We start from the raw sequence: 19,053 nt of genomic DNA on the forward strand, positions 1-19,053 counted from the left end.
TTCAGCCAATGAGGTCTCACTGCTTCTCATTACCAGCTGGGTTGTAGTCCACCCTGTGGTACCGGATGGACGGAAAGGTGAAAAAGAGATCAGTAATTGGCGCTCCATCTCGATCTGCAAAACGAGATTCTGTCCAAGGCCATCGCCAATCATGTCAAGTCTCTTCTTGGCAGGTGGTCCACCCAGACCGACCTGTGGCGTACCTAGCAGGAAGGTCACGATGTGCATCAATATTTTAGGTCAGGATTGAACCCACGTCACTGCAGCTGTGAGATAGCAGTACTACCTGCTGCTCTGTGCTGCCCACGGGTTCCCCCTTATCTGTGCAGTCATGGGTCATACGGTTGTACAGCACAGACACGGGTCCTCCAACCCACCGTCCGTGCTGACCGTGAGACCCATCTACGCCCATCCCATCTACCTTCACTGGACCTTTCCCATCCATGTACCGTCCAAGTACCTTGTCCGAGTCACTTCCCTTTGCCAGCACCTGCTCAGCCAGCCTGGCATGTCTAACGGTGAAGTGTTACCCATACTACCTGCCACGGAAGTTCACTTCGGCTATCCTGATGGCAGTTTACATCCCACCCCAGATGGACATGAATCCTGCACTCAATGAACTATACTCTGTGGTCAACAGCCTTGAAACAGGATACCCTGAGGCCCTCTTCATTGTTGCAGGTGACTTCGACCAGGCCAACCTCAAGAGTGTGTTACCAAAATACTATCAGCACGTCTCCTGTCCCACTAGGGACCCTAACACCCTTGACCATTGCCATACAACCATCAAAGATGCCTTCTGAGCCACCCCTCGCCCTCACTTTGGTAAATCAGACCACCAGGCTGTGCTCCTCCTCCCTGCATACAACTGAAACGGGAGGGTCCAGTACAGAGAGTCGTGCAGTGCTGGTCTGAGGAAATAGATGAGCTTCTATGTGACTGCTTTGACTGAGTGGACTGGTCCATGTTTGAAGACTTAGCTGCCAGCCTTGATGAGTATGTCACCACTGTCACGGACTTTATCAGCAAGTGAGGACTTTGTACCAAAGAGGACAATTAGGGGTGTTTCCAAACAGGAAACCATGGATGAACCGAGAGATCCACTCTCTACTGAAGTCAAGGACTTCAGCATTCCAATCAGGTGACCCTGACCTTTACAAGAAATTGAGATACGACCTCCGTAGAGCTATTAGAGATGCCAAGAGACAATACCGGTTCAAGATAGAGTCCAAGACCAGCCGTCAGTTGTGACAGGGTTTATGTGCTATAAGGGGCTACAAAACGAAGTCGGGCTGCATAGTCAACAACAGCGCATCCCTTCCTGAGAGCTGAACGCATTCTATGCATGTTCTGAACAGAAGGGGAGTGGTTTGTCACCACCCACCCTAACAGCCTCCAATACAACCGAACCCGTGGTCACCGTTGAAGATGTAAGATCAGTCTTCCGGAGAGTGAAGACGAGGAACGCATCTGGCCCGGATGGTGTCCCTGGCCGTGTGCTCAGATCTTGTGCTAATCAGCTGGCAGGAATATTTGCAGACATATTTAACCTCTCCCTGCTTCAATCTGAGGTTCCCACCTGTTTTAAAAAGACCACTATCAACCCAGTACCTAAGAAAAACAAGGTAACGTGCCTTAATGACTACTGACCAGTGGCTTTGACATCCACTGTCATGAAGTGCTTCAAGAGGCTGGTCATGGCACGCATCAACTCCAGTCTCCCAGACAATCTAACCCACTGCAATTCACCTACCGCCGAAACAGGTCTACAGTGGACGCCATCTCCCTGGCCCTACACTCAGTTCTGGAGCATCTGGACAGTAAAGACACCCACTTTAGACTGTTGTTTATTGACTACAGCTCTGCCTTCAATACTATAATTCAAAGCAAACTCATCACCAAACTCCGAGACCTGGGAGTCAACACCCCCCTCTGCAACTGGATCCTTGACTTTCTGACCGACAGACCGCAATCAGTGAGGATAGGCAGCAATACCTCCGGCATGATTCAGCCCTCTACTCTACTCCCTATAAACTCATGACTGTGTGGCCAGATTCTGCTCTAACTCCATCTACAAGTCTGCAGATGATACCACTGTAGTGGGCCGTATCTCAAATAACGATGAGTTGGAGTACAGGAAGGAGATAGAGAGCTTAGTGACATGGTATCATGACAACAACCTTTCCCTCAATGTCAGCAAGACAAAAAAGCTGGTCATTGACTTCAGGAAAGGGGGCAGTGCACATCCATCTGTCTACATCAGTGGTGCTGAGCTCAAGAGGGTTGAGAGCTTCAAGTTCCTAGGAGGGAATATCCCCAATAGCCTGTACTGGTCCAACCACGTAGACGCCACAGCCAAGAAAGCTCACCAGCGCCTCTACTTCCTCAGGAGGCTAAAGGAATTTGGCATGTCCCCTTTGACACTCACCGACTTTTATTGATGCACCACAGAAAGCATCCAATCTGGATGCATCACGACTTGGTACGGCAACTGCTCTGCCTGGGACTGCAAGAAACTGCAGAGAGTTGTGGACACAGCTCAGCACATCACGGAAACCAGCCTCCCCTCCATGTCTATACCTCTCACTGCCTTGGTGAAGCAGCCAACATAATCAAAGACCCCACCCACCCGGAAGAAGATACAGGAGCCTGAGGGCACAAACCACCAGGCTCAAGGACAGCTTCTATCCCACAGTGATAAGACTATTGAACGATTCCCTTATACAATGAGATGGACTCTTGACCTCACAATCTACCTTGTTATGACCTTGCACCTTATTGTCTACCTGCACTGCACTTCCCTATAGCTGTGACACTTTACTTCAGACCCCAAAACCACGATGACCAAATCATCAACTTTAGTACTATATTAAAGCAAGTTCACCCTTTTCATCCATTCAGTGCACCAGCAATTTCCTTTTACTGTTGTACTAATATAAGGAAAAGGCAAGTTACCCAACAGCCCCTCGCTGCTGCCCTGCCTTCAGAACCCAGCCTTTGGGCATCTGTCCTCATGTAGCTTTTTGTTTCAAATGCCATGGGATGATCTACCTACATTTATCGGAGGATTTGGTCTCTCGCTCTGTGGGTTATTAATCCAGGGATGTAAATGCTACCACACCACGCAGTGTTTCCAGTGTAATCACCTCATAGTACGCCCAGTAACCCGGGTCCCTCGTGTAGTTCCCTGCTGGACCTGGGCCAGCGAGAGGAGCACCAAGGCTTTGATTGCCAGTCTTCAGGGTGAATGTCCGTCCATATGTTGGGAATCCAATTATTATCTTCTGGGGCGGTAAGCCATTTTCCTTCCAATATTTGACAGCAGATTCCTGCAGTGGAAATGATCAGAACAATGCATCACATTTAGTTCTGGATGTTGGATTCTGGATTACACAGGCAGACAGGGAAGTTTGTGCTATAGTGTGGGGCGGAGCTGTGAACTTGTCCACATCGGTGTGTGGGTCATCTCCCAGCTCCCCTGTGTTTGTGTAGTCACCTGAGGGTGGCTGTCTGCTCACTCGGGTTTGTTCTCCAGTGCAGAAGCAGAGTAGAAAACACACACTCGCGCGCAACACACACACAAACACAACACACACACACAAAACACTGTGTTCTGGTCGCCTCACTACAGGAAGGATGTGGAAGCCAATAGAGAGGGTGCAGAGGAGATTTACAAGGATGCTGCCTGGAATGTGGAGCATGCCTTATGAAAGCAGGTTGAGGGAACTCAGCCTTTTCTCCTCGGAGCGACGGAGGATGAGGGGGGACCTGATAGAGGTGTATAAGATGATGAGAGGCATTGATCGGGTGGATAGTCAGAGGCTTTTCCCCAGGGCTGAAATGGTTGCTACAAGAGGACACAGGTTTAAGGTGCTGGGGAGCAGGTACAGAGGAGATCTCAGGGGTAAGTTTTTTACTCAGAGAGTGGAATGGGCTGCCGGCAACGGTGGTGGAGGCGGATACGATAGGGTCTTTTGAGAGACTTGGATAGGTACATGGAGCTGAGAAAAATAGAGGGCTATGGGTAAGCCTAGTAATTTCTAGGGTAGGGCATGTTCAGCACAACTTTGTGGGCCGAAGGGCCTGAATTGTGCTGTAGTTTTTCTATGTTCTATGTTCTAACACACACACACACACACACACACACAAAACTGTGGCATGTTCAGAACATGTGAGTAACAGGAAACTTCTATCCCGAGCCTCTATCTATCAGTAGTTAGGTAGATGTAGCCGTTCACCAATCAAACCGAAACTTGTTAACCCGAGAACGAGCAGCAGGAATGGATCATTCACCCCGTCACACCTGTTTCACCAGTTCTTTAGATCATGGCTGATCCCTCACCTACATGCCACCTTTCTGCACTATTTTCACATCCCATGACAAACGTTGTGTACACTGTTCTATAAAGCACCGGATCTACTGGAGAGATGTGGGGTCCTTGTGTAAAGAGTGTTCCTGTGATGGTCGGTGACCCTGCTACAGGTGGTGATGCTACAGGTGGTACAGCAACCCTGGCGTCGGCTAGTACACTTGGATTGACTTTGTGTTTCTACTCTCTCCACCTGTCCCCATTAGCCCATTGACTGGATGACCTCTTCAATTTATCCCCACAGCAACCCTGACCTCACCCTGCAGGAGGGCTTCCCTTTGTGCTATCCATCCCTCCCCTTCCTAATCTGGTTTCTGTCTTTTCCAGTCCAGTTCTGATGAACATTAACTCTATTTCTCTCTCCACAGACGCTGCCTGACCTGCTGAGTGTTTCCAGCACTTTCTGTTTTTATCTCATCATTTTGGAACCTAGTTGTTGAGCTGTCTGTGGGGGGAGCAGTGGATCTAATTGTAGCAAACCGTGAATCACAGAATCTTAAGCACAGTATGAGCTCATTCATACCTGTGGTGACTTTCTGAAAGAGCTAACCAATTAGTCCCAATCCCTATAACCCAATAAATCTAATGATAGGACTGTAAGCTAATCAAGAACCAGGTGTGTTGCAGGTAGACTTGTCTCCAGACAGCCAAGCCTTAACTGAATGTGCTGGGACAACCAAGAGGAATGGTTGATTGATGCAATATTGGACTGGCTGAGAGAGCAGGTCTGACCTGTTTGTGTCTCGGTTACCACCCTCCGGCTCAGCACCGCAGGGAGTGGTTTCCTTAGGGTTCATGTGGCTGCGTGTGTGATATCCAGGAGCCCACAGTATCTATGTGAAAGGTAACTGGAAATATAAGGGTTAATGGTTTCTTGCACCATGGTGTGATATTGCTTCAACCATGGTGTGACTATAGTTATGACTGTAACATGTGCAGGTTGCTGGTGAGAAACAACAAAGTGTTTAAGGTATATCTTGTTTTGCTAAAAGCCTGCTGTAAACAATTGCCCTTGTATGTGCAACGTCCCATGGAGGCTTCACACAGATTAAGTATAAAAGTAGGGACACTAACCTGTAAATCTCTGAGTGGGGATCAGTACAGAGCTCGGGTTACACTGTTTACTCTTTCTCTGTATCCCTCACTCCCGCTAGCGTTAAATAATAAAGCATTCATTGTACCCTCCTTGGTTCTGCTGTTGTCTGATTTATTACAGCGCGGGTCGACTTTCACATCTGGTCAGTGATAACCTGAACTCAGTGGGCAGACACAGCAGCAGTCCACAGCTCAGCAATGACAGAATCCTTTCCCAGAAATGCATAAAACATGGAAGTAAAACACTGAAGATATCCCTTGGCCTCTATACCTGTGTGACACGTCAAGCTGGCTGATTTGAAGAGACTGGTAGCTACTGTACATAACCAAAATGCTTCCTCAGCAAAATCTCCTGCAGACCTTTTATATCCAGTCTGTGATGTACAGCTTAACAGCACCGTTGAATTTTAATTTTAATTGTACAAGAATTAGCAACTTCATGGCTCAAAAAGACATGTATTTTCAAACTGGAGACACAAGAGACTGCAGATGTGGAATCTGGAGCAACACACAATCCTTTGGAGGAACTCAGCGGGTCGAGCAGCATCAGTGGGGGGAAGTGGACTTTTGAGGTCCCTTCATCTGGACTGAAAGATAGAGGGGAGATAGCCGGTATAAAGAGGTGAGATGGAGGGGCAGGGCAAGAGCTGGCAGGTGATAGGTGGATCCAGGTGAGGAGGGGTGAGAGGCAGATGGAGGAGGGGGGAGTGGGAACGGCGACAGGGGCCGGGAGGTGATGGGTGGAGGTGACCCAGATGCAGATGGTGGGATCTGATGGGAGAGGAAGGTGGAGCCTGGAACCAAATAAGGGAGGTGGGGAGGGCAGGTGGGAACAGTGGGGAGGAGGGACATCTGTCTATCACACCTGGATCCACCTATCTCTCGCCAGCTTTAACCCCACCTCTCCCCCTCATGTATTTTCAAACCACTGTTATCAAAGTCACAAATGTTATCGTATCAAAATGTGAGTGAAACCAATTTGTGAAAAATGCATCGTGGATCTTGGACGTGCTCCTACCATGTTAAAAAATGATGATTCGACCTGTGTGGGGAAGGTCCAATGTCCAGTGAATGAGTTCCAGGCGCCGTGAAAATCATACGTCATCACATTGAGAAAGTCCACGTACCTGCAGAAATCAAAATGCAGCAAATGAAACTGAGATCACTTCTAAAAATAGAACTGCTTGCATTTCTGGGGCATTTTCACCTCCTTACGATGACTCAACACTCTCAACAGCCAATGAAATACACACAAAGTGTAATCACCGTTGGAATGTTGGGAATGTGGCTGCCCATTTGCACACAGCAAGATCCCACAATGTTTTATCAAAACGACCAGGTTACTCTATTTTCAGAACTGTTGGTTGAGGGGGTCATCGCCTATGCTCTTCGAAACAGTGTCAGGGATCTCTTATAGAGTCACAGAGTTATACAGCATGGAAACAGGCCCTTCGGCCCAACTCATCCATGCCGACCAAGATGTCTATCTGAGCTAGTCCCATTTGCCCGCGTTTGCCCCATATCCCTCTAAACCTTTCCTACCCACGGACCTGTTTAAATGTCTTTTAAATGTTGTAATTGTACCTGCCTCAAACACTTCCTCTGGCAGCTCGTTCCATATACTCACCACCCTCTGTGTAAAAAAAGTTGTCCCTTTAAAATTTTTCCCCTCTCACCTTAAACCTATGCCCTGTAGTTTTAGACTCCCCTACCCTGGGGAAAAGGCTGTGACTGTCCACCTTATCTGTGCGCCTCATGATTTTATAAACCTCTATAAGGTCACCCCTTCACCTTTTATATTCAGGGAAAACAGTCCCAGCCTGTCCAGTCTCCCCTCATAACTCAAGCCCTCCAGTCCCGGTAATATCCTCGTGAATCTTTTCTGCACCCTGTCCTGCTTAATGACGTCCTTCCCATAGCAGGGCGACCAGAACTGCACACAGTACTCCAAGTGTGGTCTCACCAACGACAATGTATCTGGCCCAGGATTTCAAGAGTACAACAAGTTCAAAGCAGCGATTACACTTCAGAATACCTTATTGTGTGCAACGTGTTCTGGATCCCCTGACTATTAGAAGGTGCTATAGAAATGCAAGTGTCTTTCTTTAAACCAGACGTACTGGGCCTGTAGAGAGTGCATCACCAATACATCAGATCATAGGAATTTAGTATATTTATTGCCCCTTTTTCAGTGTTAGAGTTGTCCTGCCTGTGGATCTGCCCCTTACGTAAAGTTTCTTAATGAGATAGAAACTTTTCTGAGATTGGAGTTATGTTTCTCTGAAGTGAGGTTGTGATACACTGTGTGGGGCCAGTGCGATCGTTAATCTCTTGTGTGATATCCAACTGTAACCCAAACACACCCCAAACAATGCCCAGTAACACTCTTGTGGGCTACCCAACTGTAACAACTGCACCCCAAACATTCTACTCCTGAAGAATTAATACTCACTGACCAACTTTACTCATCTCAAAGCCAACATCAGATTTATCTTGAATAGCAGGAAAAGCGGCTGAAAAGAGTAGCTGTGGTCTTCCGTTGAGTTTGGCTTCCTCTTGTAAGGCTTGCCTCAGTTCCTGGAAAAGAAACCGAATGTTGGAGTGGAATAATCTGAGTTCTGGTGCTAACAGACCTCTGACATGTTATCCATATGCCCAAAGTCTTTCAACATCCACACTCATAATCCCATCTAGTTCAGTGTCGTCGGTACATTGAAGATCCCACACTTGGTGCCTCGGCCATTTGTGGATATAGATTGCGGATAACTGGGTCCCAAGCACCAATCCCTGCCGTAACCCACGAGTCTGAGTCTGCCCACCCACACCATCTCACACTCTGCTTTCTCAATCCACGTCAGTGTATTAACTCTACTTGCATGTGCTCTAACCATTGATCAAACTCCTCTGTGGGGTCTTATAGAACATCTTCTAGACCATAAGATCATAAAATATAGGAGCAGAATTAGGCCATTCAGCCCATTGAGTCTGTTCTGTTCTCCCACCATCAACCCCATTCTCCCTGTAACCCTTAACTCCCCTCACCAATCAAGAACCTATCAAATCTCTGCCTTAAATACTTGGCCTCCACAGCCGTCTGTGGCAATGAATTCCACAGATTCACCACCCTCTGGCTGAAGAAATTCCTCCTCATCTCTGTATTAAAGGGATGTCCCTTTATTCTGAGGCTGTGCCCTCGGATCCTGGACTCTCCCACAACTGGAAACATCCTCTCCACATCTGCTCTATCCAGGTCTTTCAATATTCGGTAGGTTTCAATGAGATCCCCCTTCATCCTTCTGAACTCCATTGAGTACAGGCCCAGAGACATCAAACATTCCTCATGTGTTAACCCTTTCATTCCTGGGATCATTCTTGTGAACCTTCTCTGGACCATCTCCAATGCCAGCACATCTTACCTGAGATATGGGCCCCAAGATTGCTCACAATATTCCAAATGCAGTCTTATAAAGCCTCAGCAGTAAATCTTTGCTTTTATGTTCTAGTTATCTTGAAATGAATGCTAACATTGCATTTGCCTTCTTTAGTGGTACATAAATACCATATCCTCTGGCCTTGACTTATCTACCTGTCTCATCCTCAAAGAATCCCAATAGGTCACACAAACTGATTTCTCTTTCAGATATCCACACCACCTCTGCTCAATCCTATTATTATTTTCAAGATGTTCTGTTATTAAATCCTTCATTGCAGGTTCCACTATTTTACACACTAACGTGCTGTGATCTTGTTGTTTCAGGCTCCCACCAGAAGCTTCACTCACATCTGACCCAAATGCCAACTCCTCAAGTCAACTGCAGTCACTTCAGATGTGGTCAGTGCTGTTGGCTCCTTCACCCTTGGTGAAGAGTAAAGATGCTCCAGGTCTATTTGCAGGATTCCTAACTACACACCCACAACACTTTGAAGAACAAGCCACACTGGATAATTTTGTACCAGGACAGATTGTCAACCTGGTGTGGGTAAGTGTGGGCCCTGTACAGACAGACAGAGGAATTTCTAGTGGGAATAAGGAAATGGAAGAGGAATTAAACAACAACTTTGCACCTGTCCTCACAGAAGAAGACACAAAACTGGCCAGATGTATGAGAGAATCAAGGGTCCAGCAAGAATGAGGAACTGAGAGTTGAAAAATCCCACTGGAGAAGTTGGTGAGTTGACAGCTGATACTCCCCAGGATCTGATGGCTTGCATCCCTGAATTTTGGAAAAAAGTTAGCTTTTGAGATAGTGGTTGTTCTGTGGATCTTCTGAAGTTCTATAAGTTCAGGGAAAAGTTTCCGTGGAGGAGAGCGTAGTCAATGTGATCATCTATTTATGAAGAGAGAGAGAGAGAGAGAAACGGACTTAAGTTCTTAGGTCTTGTGAAATATCAACCTAGTGATCTTATTTGGATGAATTAATTACTTTGGATAATGTTTCGAACATGTGAGATTGAAAATAAACAAAAGAATTACATATCAATATTTGTTTCCCTTTTACCGATGTAAGGATGGGAGATCAGGTTCAAAGGATCAGGAACTGACACGTTCCTTCATTTCCCAGCTGAGGCGGAGGTGCAGAACCACCAGGCCGGCTTTGTGAGCCCCACAGAACTCAGCACCCCCTCAGCTAGAGCTGAGAATCAGGACCCTGCAGCTGGGATCTATTTGTTCTCATGGATCTCTGCTGCAGAAGGTTCAGACTCACCAGTCTGGGTTGAACTGGTGCTTAGTTATCTGTCCTTACAGGAGGAAAGTTTGGTGGCAACTACCCCTGGGGAGGGGAATGGCAGGAAAGTCTGTTTCTAACTGTTTGTAGTATCCCCATTAAAGATGTGTGTGTGTGTGTGTGTGTGTGTGTGTGTGTGTGTGTGTGTGGGTATGTGTGTGTGTGTGTGTGTGGGTATGTGTGTGTGTGTGTGTGTGTGTATAGATGGACGCTGAGGGTGAGAATGGAACCGTACCAGGGTGCAATGCTGTGATCTATTTGTTGGTTCCAGATGACAAGGTGTCCCAGTAACATTTGGACATTTTCCAGGCTCTTGATCCCAGGATCCATTTCCTGGCAGAATCAGTGCCGTGAGAAGAAACAGAGAAAAAGAAAATTTTTTACCCACCTTAAGTAAAGTCGTGTACCATTTTTTATCTTCCAAGGAATTTCCTTTGGAACCAGGATATTCCCAGACTAAGTCTAACCCATCAAAGCCGTACTTCCTGAGAAAACTAATCACGGAATTGATGAAGGTCACGCGATTTTCCTTGCTAGCAGCTGTGCTTATCAACCTGACAAGAATGGAAGAACAAAAGGAATATTTTCAATCCTCACCAGTCTCACGGAACCTTCCCCGTACACCTGGGACCAGAGGAGAATATCTCACCTCACAGGTGGAATTAGTAGCCATGTTGGTCCACATCCTCATCCACGGCACCTTAAACAGCTCCTTGTTCATTGTGTCTTTCCTAATTTACTTTTGTTACACTGTGGGCTGGCACAGCGGGTAGAGTCGCTGACTCACAGCTCCAGCGACCCGGGTTCAATCCTGACCTCGGGCGCTGTCTGCATGGAGTTTGCACGTTCTCCCTGTGACTGTGTGGGTTTCCCCCGGGTGCTCCGGTTTCCTCCCACATCCCAAAGACGTGCAGGTTGGTGGGTTAACTGGCCGCTGTAAATTGCCCCCAGTGTGTAGGTGAGGGGTAGAATCTGGGGACAGTTGATGAATATGTGGGGAGAATAAAATGGGATTAGTGTGGGATTGGTGTAAATGGGTGTTTGATGCTTAGCATGGACCGCTGTGTTGTCTAACCTGCAATTGTAGCCACAGCACTTTCGTAGCTTCATCCAGTAAGGTTTCTGGTCACTGGTGACCCCCAGATGTTGATGGTGGGGGACCCAGTGACAGTAATGCCATTGGATGTTAACGGCAGGTGGTCACACTCTCTCCTAATGGAAATGGTTGTTGCCTGGCAGTTGTGTAGTGCAAATGTTATTTGTCACTTATCAGCCCATGTCTGAATTTTCTCCAAGTCTCGCTGCATGGAGCTGCAGTCTCTGTGCACTGAGGAGTTGTGATTGGAACTAAACATCGACCAATCGCCAGTGAGCATCCCCACTCTGATCTTATGGTGGAAGGAAGATGAAGCAGCTGGTGGTTTTTGGCCCTTGATGAACTGCAATGATCTCCAACGACCTCACCCATTTCCTTAGGATGAATTCCAATCAGTGGAGTCTGGCCCCTGATTTCAGTTTTACCAGGATCCCAGAGGCTGCACTTGTTCAGATGAAAAACTGGTGTCAAAGTTTGGACCAAGGCTTTGATGAGCTACGGAGTTCAGCGTCCTGGGAAACCCAAGCTGAGCATTGGTGAGTGGATAATTGGTGGGTAAGTGCCACTGGCTAGTGCTGTAGATGACATCTTTCACCAACTTGCCAATATTTGGGTGTCCTGATTGAACAGGACATACCTGGGAACTTTCCATCTTGCCCAGTTGCCAATGTTGGCAGGGCCCCTGAATGGTTTGCCCAGAGGAATGATAATTTCTGGAGTGTGTCTTCAGCATGGCTGGACTGTTGTCTGGTACCATGGCCTTCACTGTGCCCAGTGCTCACTGGTGTCATGGTGAGAGGGAGCTCAGGAAAAAGCCAGGTGGATCTACCTGATACTTCTGGATAAAGATGGTTTAACTGTGGGTAGCTCTTGCCTGAAATGGTCTAGCAAGCATTGTAAAATAATAGTTTAATGATTTGTAACAATGACAGCCATCAGGTTCTTGAACCAAATGACACAACCCTAACCCTACCTCAGCAACAGAACACTGCGGACCACCTCTTGCACAACCATGGACGTGTCTGATTGTGTCTTTGTTTTTTTGCACTAAGGTCTTGCTTTTGCACATCTTTTGCACTGTATGGTGTAATGTTATGTATAATTTATATCCTGTGTGCTGTCTGTACCTACGTACCTGTGATGCTGCTGCAAGCGAGCTTTTCATTGTACCTGTACCTCACCGTACTTGTGCAGATGACAATAAACTCAATTTCACTTGACTTGACTTGATATTCATGGTGCAAGGACAAGAGTTTACCTGTGTACACCTGCAGGCCACACTGGTGTGCCAATCGATACAGGGCAGGAAATCACCTCAGTAAGAACTGAACTCACTGATCCCAAGAAACGCTCTCTACCAGCGCGGAAATTGTAACAGGAACCTTCCCTTTTATGATGATAAACGAAGTGAATAGAAAGATACAAGCCACAAATAACTCCATGGCCCCAATCTCCTGTTGCAAGGGGTTTTCTCCACGAGAATTCCTAATGAACCATGTGTTCTCATAGCAGCCACTTCAGTGAGTTGGTGCTATTGAAGGCAGGGGGAGGAGGAGTGAAGGTTTCTGCACTGAACACATTTAAGGCCACTGGCTGCACTTGCTTCTGAACATCTGGTTCCATTGAAGTCAAATGGAATGAGCTCAGGTGATCACAAGTGATGCTAACATGAGTGTGGGCTTAACAAAACGACCACAGACCAGTCTGGAGACTGCAGACACTGGAATATGGAGCAACACACAAGATGCTGGAGGAACTCAGTGGGTCAAGCAGCACCTGTGGAGGGAGATAGACGGTCAATGTTTCAGGTGGAGACCCTTTATCTGGGCTGGGTCTCAATCCTAAATGTTGACTGTGCTGTTTGTTGCTAAGGACCAATCTCTCCAATTTAATTGGCTCAAATTAGACTCAGCTGTGATGTAAAAAGCTGTTATATTCCTTTCTAGGATAACTTCACTGTTTGATTTAGTGGTTCATCCACAGAGGCAGGAGATCCTGGAGGTTTTATGTGTTGGCAAAGTTTTTACAGTGAGCTGGCCAAGTGTATTGATGTGCAGAGAATGAGAACATTTAATTCTTTCAAGAAGTCCTTCTGACCTCAAGTGCCATACTTAATTAACTAATTTACATTTCCAAGTGTAGGAATCCATTAGTGAAACTAAGTGCAGTGTGAACTCTCAATATGAATTAATGTTTTACAAAATTAGTGCACATTTACTGTGAAGGGGATTGAAATGAATACACTTCAACTGCACACATTAGTGAATTTAAATGTTGACTTCTGTTCATTTGTCCTGCTCCAGCTCCATCTTCCACCCCTCACTGCACCAATGTGGTTCAGTCCCAGACCCCGTGGCTTGGAATTTCCAGGAACTCCTCCCATTTACGGAAACTCCCTATTTGTGGGTGAATGCCGAAGTTCCACGGAAGGTAAAGTAGGTCGGGTGGTAACCTGCAGTTCTCCACCCTCTCCCTTCCCCTCCAGCTCTGCTGCCCAGTTGGAGCAGAGAGTGTAACACTGGTGGTGTAGACCTGCACGAGCTGCAGCCTGCCCGTTCTCATTTCTGGGCCCACTGAGAAATCAAAGTCAAAGTCGAGTCTATTGTCAGATGCACAAGTCCATGTGTGCACAGGTGCAATGAAAATCTTATTGCAGCAGCATCACAGGCACAGAGCATCAGGTAAGCAGCAGTCACGAAAAACCAAATTAAACACAATTTTTATAAGAATGAACGTAATTGGATCAAAAAAAAAGTCCATTTTAGTGCAAAGTGATCAAAGTGGTCACAGTGTTGCTAAATGTAAATGTTTAAATTAAACATAAATGGAACTATGATGTTGTGGCCATTACAGAGACTGTGGGCATTCTGTAGGTAGGAGGGAATAGCTATGTCGGCACAACATTGTGGGCCGAAGGGCCTGTTCTGTGCTGTACTGTTCTATGTTCTAAACCTAAATTATACAAGAAAGAGTACAATTAGAACAAAAATCAAAATTCATTGCAGTGCAAAGTGGTCCCAGTGTTGCTTATACCAAGATTGATAAGGCTTGTGCTGGTTGGTTCAAGAACCGAATGGTTGAAGGGAAGTAGCTGCTCTTGAACCCAGTGGACTTGTTTAAATGTTCACACTTAGGATCAGTGCACCACCTGTTTATACCTGTGCCAGACATTACCTTTGTGGATTAAATCCTCCAATAGCCAAGAATGTCTTCAAGTTCGGATTCCTAGTAGAACAAACAAAATACGAGTAATATCTCATTTAAATGACTGACATAAACTAAATGCCTTAACCCTGGAAGCAGACTTATTCTCCAGTGAGGTCAAGGAGTTTCACAAGTATCAGGGATGTAGTCCCATGGCGGGGGCTTCATTCAGCTCTCCCTGTGAGGACCTTCATCAGTAAACCATTAGCTCTCTCTAGTGGCTGAAAGTCTATGACTCACAGCTAACTATTGAGAGGGTGTTAAGCCACCATGCACGAACTGAATCCATGCATTTGAGCATTCTACTACAATATTCCTGCGCCAACTAATTGTCACTCCTTGTATTTTACCTCAAATGTAACAGTAACGTAAGTAGATAGTGGTGGTAGTAGTAAATATAGTAGTACTTCTAATAATTTCAAATGGTTCAGTGATAGTTACTGGATGAAAATAGAAAGAAAATCAAAGTAATGAACCAAGAACCTGGATTAAACCATCCCTTTAAACACAGAGAAACCTCCCGCAACATTTCACTGGGACTGAGTGATGGAAACCCAGTGTCTGTGGTAGAGTTTGGACAAAGCTGAGCTTTGAGCTTTTAAAGGCATCAGTCTTCAGGGAGTGAGGTCTACTGAGGAAGGCCCACAATGCTGGTGGCCACAGACACTTGGATTCCTATGGTACAGAGACAGGCCCTTCAGTCCACCACGTCCATGCTGACCATTAAATACCCATCTACGCTAATCCCATTTATCAGCACTTGGTCCACAGCCTACAATGCCTTGGTGACTGACGTGCTAGTCCAGATATTGTGAGGGTGTCTGTTTCGGGCAGTGTGTTTCAGACCTCAACCACCCTCAGCGTGAAAAGTTCTTCCTCAGATCCCTCTCACTCCTCCTTAAACCGGTCTTCTGATCTGAGATCCCTCTGCCATGGGGAAACGTTTCTTCCCAACTGCCCCATCTACGCTCCTCATATATTTATTTTTAATTTTGCAAGCAGTGCAGGGAACATACAATGATGCATGGCAGCATAAACAGTAAATGGATTCACACTCTGAATTGCCAGGACCTTGTACAGATCTGCAGCTGGCAGCGAGGATTGGGTATCTGGGTTGATATGGATGCAGGGAGGAGGCAGAGGTCAATATTAAATTTACCCCCATTCAACTTGTGGAGCTGCTAATGAAAGAATCACCTTGTCCTCCCTGTGGTGTTGGGGCTGAACACATTATGGAAAGGCAACCCCTCTGGCCCAGCTCTCTGGGACGAAACAAAGAGCAAATGGTAACACCTCCAGTTCCCCTCATTCTTTCGTCCTCTCTGACTGCTGTCAGGCTGGGTGTCAACACTCTGCACCGATGATAACAGAATGGAGGAGGACTTAAGGGAGCAAACGATGCACTTGAAACAAGGTGCCTGATGGCTGCCCTCAGACAGACCGTCCTGGTACTGGGCTCAGATCTGTACCGAAGCTCATCTCAGGGTTAAGTTCAACGAGAGATTAGTGGACGTATAATGAACGCCAGTTGCTGGAATCTGCAGCAAAAAACAAACAGCTGGAGGAACTCAGTGGGTCAGGCAGCATCTGTGAAGGCAGAGGGGTGGTTGGCACTTTGGGTCAACACCATGTATTAGGACGGAGGGTGTAGAGGGGAGATAGATAATATAAAGATAAGATGTCTTTATTAGTCACATGTACATCGAAGCACACAGTGAAATGCATCTTTTGCGTAGTGTGTTCTGGGGGCAGCCCGCAAGTGTCGCCACACTCCCGGCGCCAACATAGCACGCCCACAGCTTCCTAACCCGTACGTCTTTGGAATGTGGGAGGAAACTGGAGCACCCGGAGGAAACCCACACAGACAGACACGGGGAGAACGTACAAACTCCTTACAGACAGCGGCTGGAATTGAACCTGGGTTGCTGGCGCTGTAATAGCGTTACGCTAACCGCTACACTACTGTGCCTGCCCTATATACAGATAGACTGTTGACCTGTTGACTGTTGACCTCGATCTTTCAAATATCTATCTCCACCTTAAATATATCCAATGATCCAGTCTCCACCACCCTCGGGGGCAGAGAATTCCAGAGATTCAACACCCCCCCAAGGGAAGAAATTTCCATGTGCATCAGTTTTAAATGACCAACCCCTTATTCTGTAGCTACCTCCCTTGTCTATGACTCTCCCACTGGTGAAACATCTCAACATCTACCTGTCAAGCCACCTTAGGATTTTATATGTTTGAGTAAGGTCACCCCTCATTCTTCTAAACTCCAAGGAACACAGACACAAACTGTCCAGTCTCTCTTGATGGGACAACCCTCTCATCCCAGGAATTACTCTGGGGAATCTCCTTTGGACCACCTCCAAATGCTACCATATCCTTCTTTAGGGAAGGGGACCAAACTGGTGCCCAGTACTGCAGGTGTGGCCTCACCAACACCCTGTACAACTGGAATAAAACCTCCCTGTTCGTAAACTCCAACCCCTTTGCAATAAAGGCCAACATGTTGTTTGCTTCTTAACTACTTGTTGGACCTACCCGCTAACTTTCTGTGATTCATGCACTACAACACCGAGCTCCCTCTGAGCTTCACTCACTTTCAGTCTCTCCCCATTTAGATAATAATCCACCTTTTGATTCCCGTTAACTGACGTGCATGACCTCACACTTGCTCCATTTGCCAGGTTTTCACCCAGTCACTCAGTCTATTGATAACCTGTTGCAGAATCAGTGTCCACATCACAACCTGCCCTTGCACCCATTTTTATATCAGTGAACTCGGAAACCTTACATTGCATTTCCTCCTCCAGGTCATTAACATAAATAGTGAATAGCTGAGGGCCAAGAACCGACCCCTGGGGTACTCCACTAGTTACATCCCTCCAGCCTGAAAAGGACCCATTTATTCTCCCCCCACATTATCACTGATATGTCAGTCCTCGGCCTCCTCCACTGCCAGGAGAAGTCCAAGCGCAAACTGGAGGAACAGCACCTCATTTTCCGTCTTGGAACCTTGCAGCCTGACGGCACGAACATTAAACTCTCTCACTTTAGGTATTCCCCACCCCACCCCCCTTCGCCACACCCCCCCCAACCATGCTGCTTCCCTTTCCTAGCCTCTTCTACCATTTTTTCCCTTCTCTCCTCACCTTTGACCCATCCCCCGGTGGGTCTGCTCTCCCCTCCTCCCCCACACCTGCCCATCACTGTCTCTTACCTGCATCTACCTATCCCCACCCTGTGCCCACCCCGCCTCCCCTCTTTTGTCCACCTATCACTGCTCTGCTTTTCCCTCCTGTATATCGGGCTTCCCCTTTTCCTATTTTCAGTCCCAAAGAAGGGTCCTGACCCGAAATGTTGACCGCCTGCTTTCCTCCACGGATGCTGCCTGGCAGCATCATTGTATTTTTAATCTCGATTCCAGCATCTGCAATCCTTTGTTTCTCTATTCCAACTGTTTGTTTTCTATGTGACAGCCAGTTTTCAATCCATTATAACACACTTCTTCCAATACACTGGGCACTTAATTTATGCACCAGCCTCTTATGTGGCACCTTATCAAATGCTTCTTGGAAATCTAAATACACTACATCTACAGGTTCCCCTCTATCAACCCTCCCGGTCACATCCTCAAAGAATTCAAACACATTTGTCAAGCATGATTTACTTTACATTGATGTTGATGAGCTTTGATTATATTCAAGTTTCCTAAGTGATTAGTTATTTCCTCTTTGATGGTGGATTCTAGCACCTTGTCAATAATGGATGTTAAACTAACTAGCCTATAGTTCCCCATCTCCTGTCTTCCTCTCTCTTTGAATGGGGAGTCACACTGGCTGTTTTCCAATCTTCTGGTCCCCTCCTGGAATTCAGGGAGTTATGACAAATGTCATCAATGGGTCCACTATCCCTGGAACACTTGTCCCTGCCTCACCCCTTCCTACTGTTGGGATCCATCAAACCACCAGAATGTGCCTCTTACCCACCCAAATGTAGCCAAGTGTGTTTCTGCCCCAGTGCTTGGTGTTCACCAGCTGCGTTTAACAGGTGGTGAGGATTTCTCCCTCCACCTCTCTTTGGGTGAAAAAGATCTTCCTCAAGTCACCTCTAATCCTACAATCTAACACATCATGCCTCCCGCTTACTGACCGCTTCCCAAAGGAAAAGATTCACCCTCACATAATTGTATACTCCTTGATTAAATCTTCCCCCAGCCTTCCCCATTCTCAACAAAACAAGCCTCACCTAGTACATTCCTCTTTACCAAGACCTGCCAACATTAATACTCCATTGGTCACCATTGACCAGAAAATCAGCTGGACCAGCCCACAAAAACTGTGGCTACAACAGCAGCTCAGAGGTTGGCTATCACCCCTAAAACCCCCAAAGTCTTTCCACCTCCTACAGAACACATATCAGGAGCGCGATAAAATACCCTCCACTTGCCTGGATGAGTGCAGCTCCCACAACTCAAGAAGCTCAGCGCCGTCCAGGACCAAGCAGCCTGCTTGGCTGGCAGCCCATCCAATACTTTCGTTCCCTCCACCACCAG

The 19,053-nt window shown here is 46.8% G+C and overlaps 2 protein-coding genes across 3 annotated transcripts in view; one reads left to right on the plus strand and one right to left on the minus strand.

Annotated features, from left to right (window-relative positions):
• The window catches only part of LOC127580985 (chitotriosidase-1-like), a 36,789-nt gene that overhangs the window by 6,096 nt on the left and 11,640 nt on the right, over nucleotides 1-19,053 (minus strand). Inside the window, exons 4-8 of the mRNA XM_052035019.1 lie at nucleotides 14,463-14,513; nucleotides 10,581-10,746; nucleotides 7,918-8,042; nucleotides 6,484-6,592; nucleotides 3,147-3,329 (exon numbers count right to left, since the gene is read on the minus strand). Coding sequence (XP_051890979.1) covers nucleotides 3,147-3,329; nucleotides 6,484-6,592; nucleotides 7,918-8,042; nucleotides 10,581-10,746; nucleotides 14,463-14,513 — 634 coding nt within the window. The remainder of the gene's footprint in view (nucleotides 1-3,146; nucleotides 3,330-6,483; nucleotides 6,593-7,917; nucleotides 8,043-10,580; nucleotides 10,747-14,462; nucleotides 14,514-19,053) is intronic.
• The window catches only part of LOC127580987 (protein pitchfork-like), a 36,623-nt gene continuing 31,390 nt past the window's right edge, over nucleotides 13,821-19,053 (plus strand). For both annotated transcript variants that reach the window (XM_052035021.1, XM_052035023.1), the window contains exon 1: nucleotides 13,821-13,969. In XM_052035021.1, the coding sequence (XP_051890981.1) occupies nucleotides 13,927-13,969 (43 nt within the window). In that variant the 5' untranslated portion in view covers nucleotides 13,821-13,926. The remainder of the gene's footprint in view (nucleotides 13,970-19,053) is intronic.

Source organism: Pristis pectinata, chromosome 20, assembly GCF_009764475.1.
Source record: "Pristis pectinata isolate sPriPec2 chromosome 20, sPriPec2.1.pri, whole genome shotgun sequence".
Classification (NCBI taxonomy): domain Eukaryota; kingdom Metazoa; phylum Chordata; class Chondrichthyes; order Rhinopristiformes; family Pristidae; genus Pristis; species Pristis pectinata.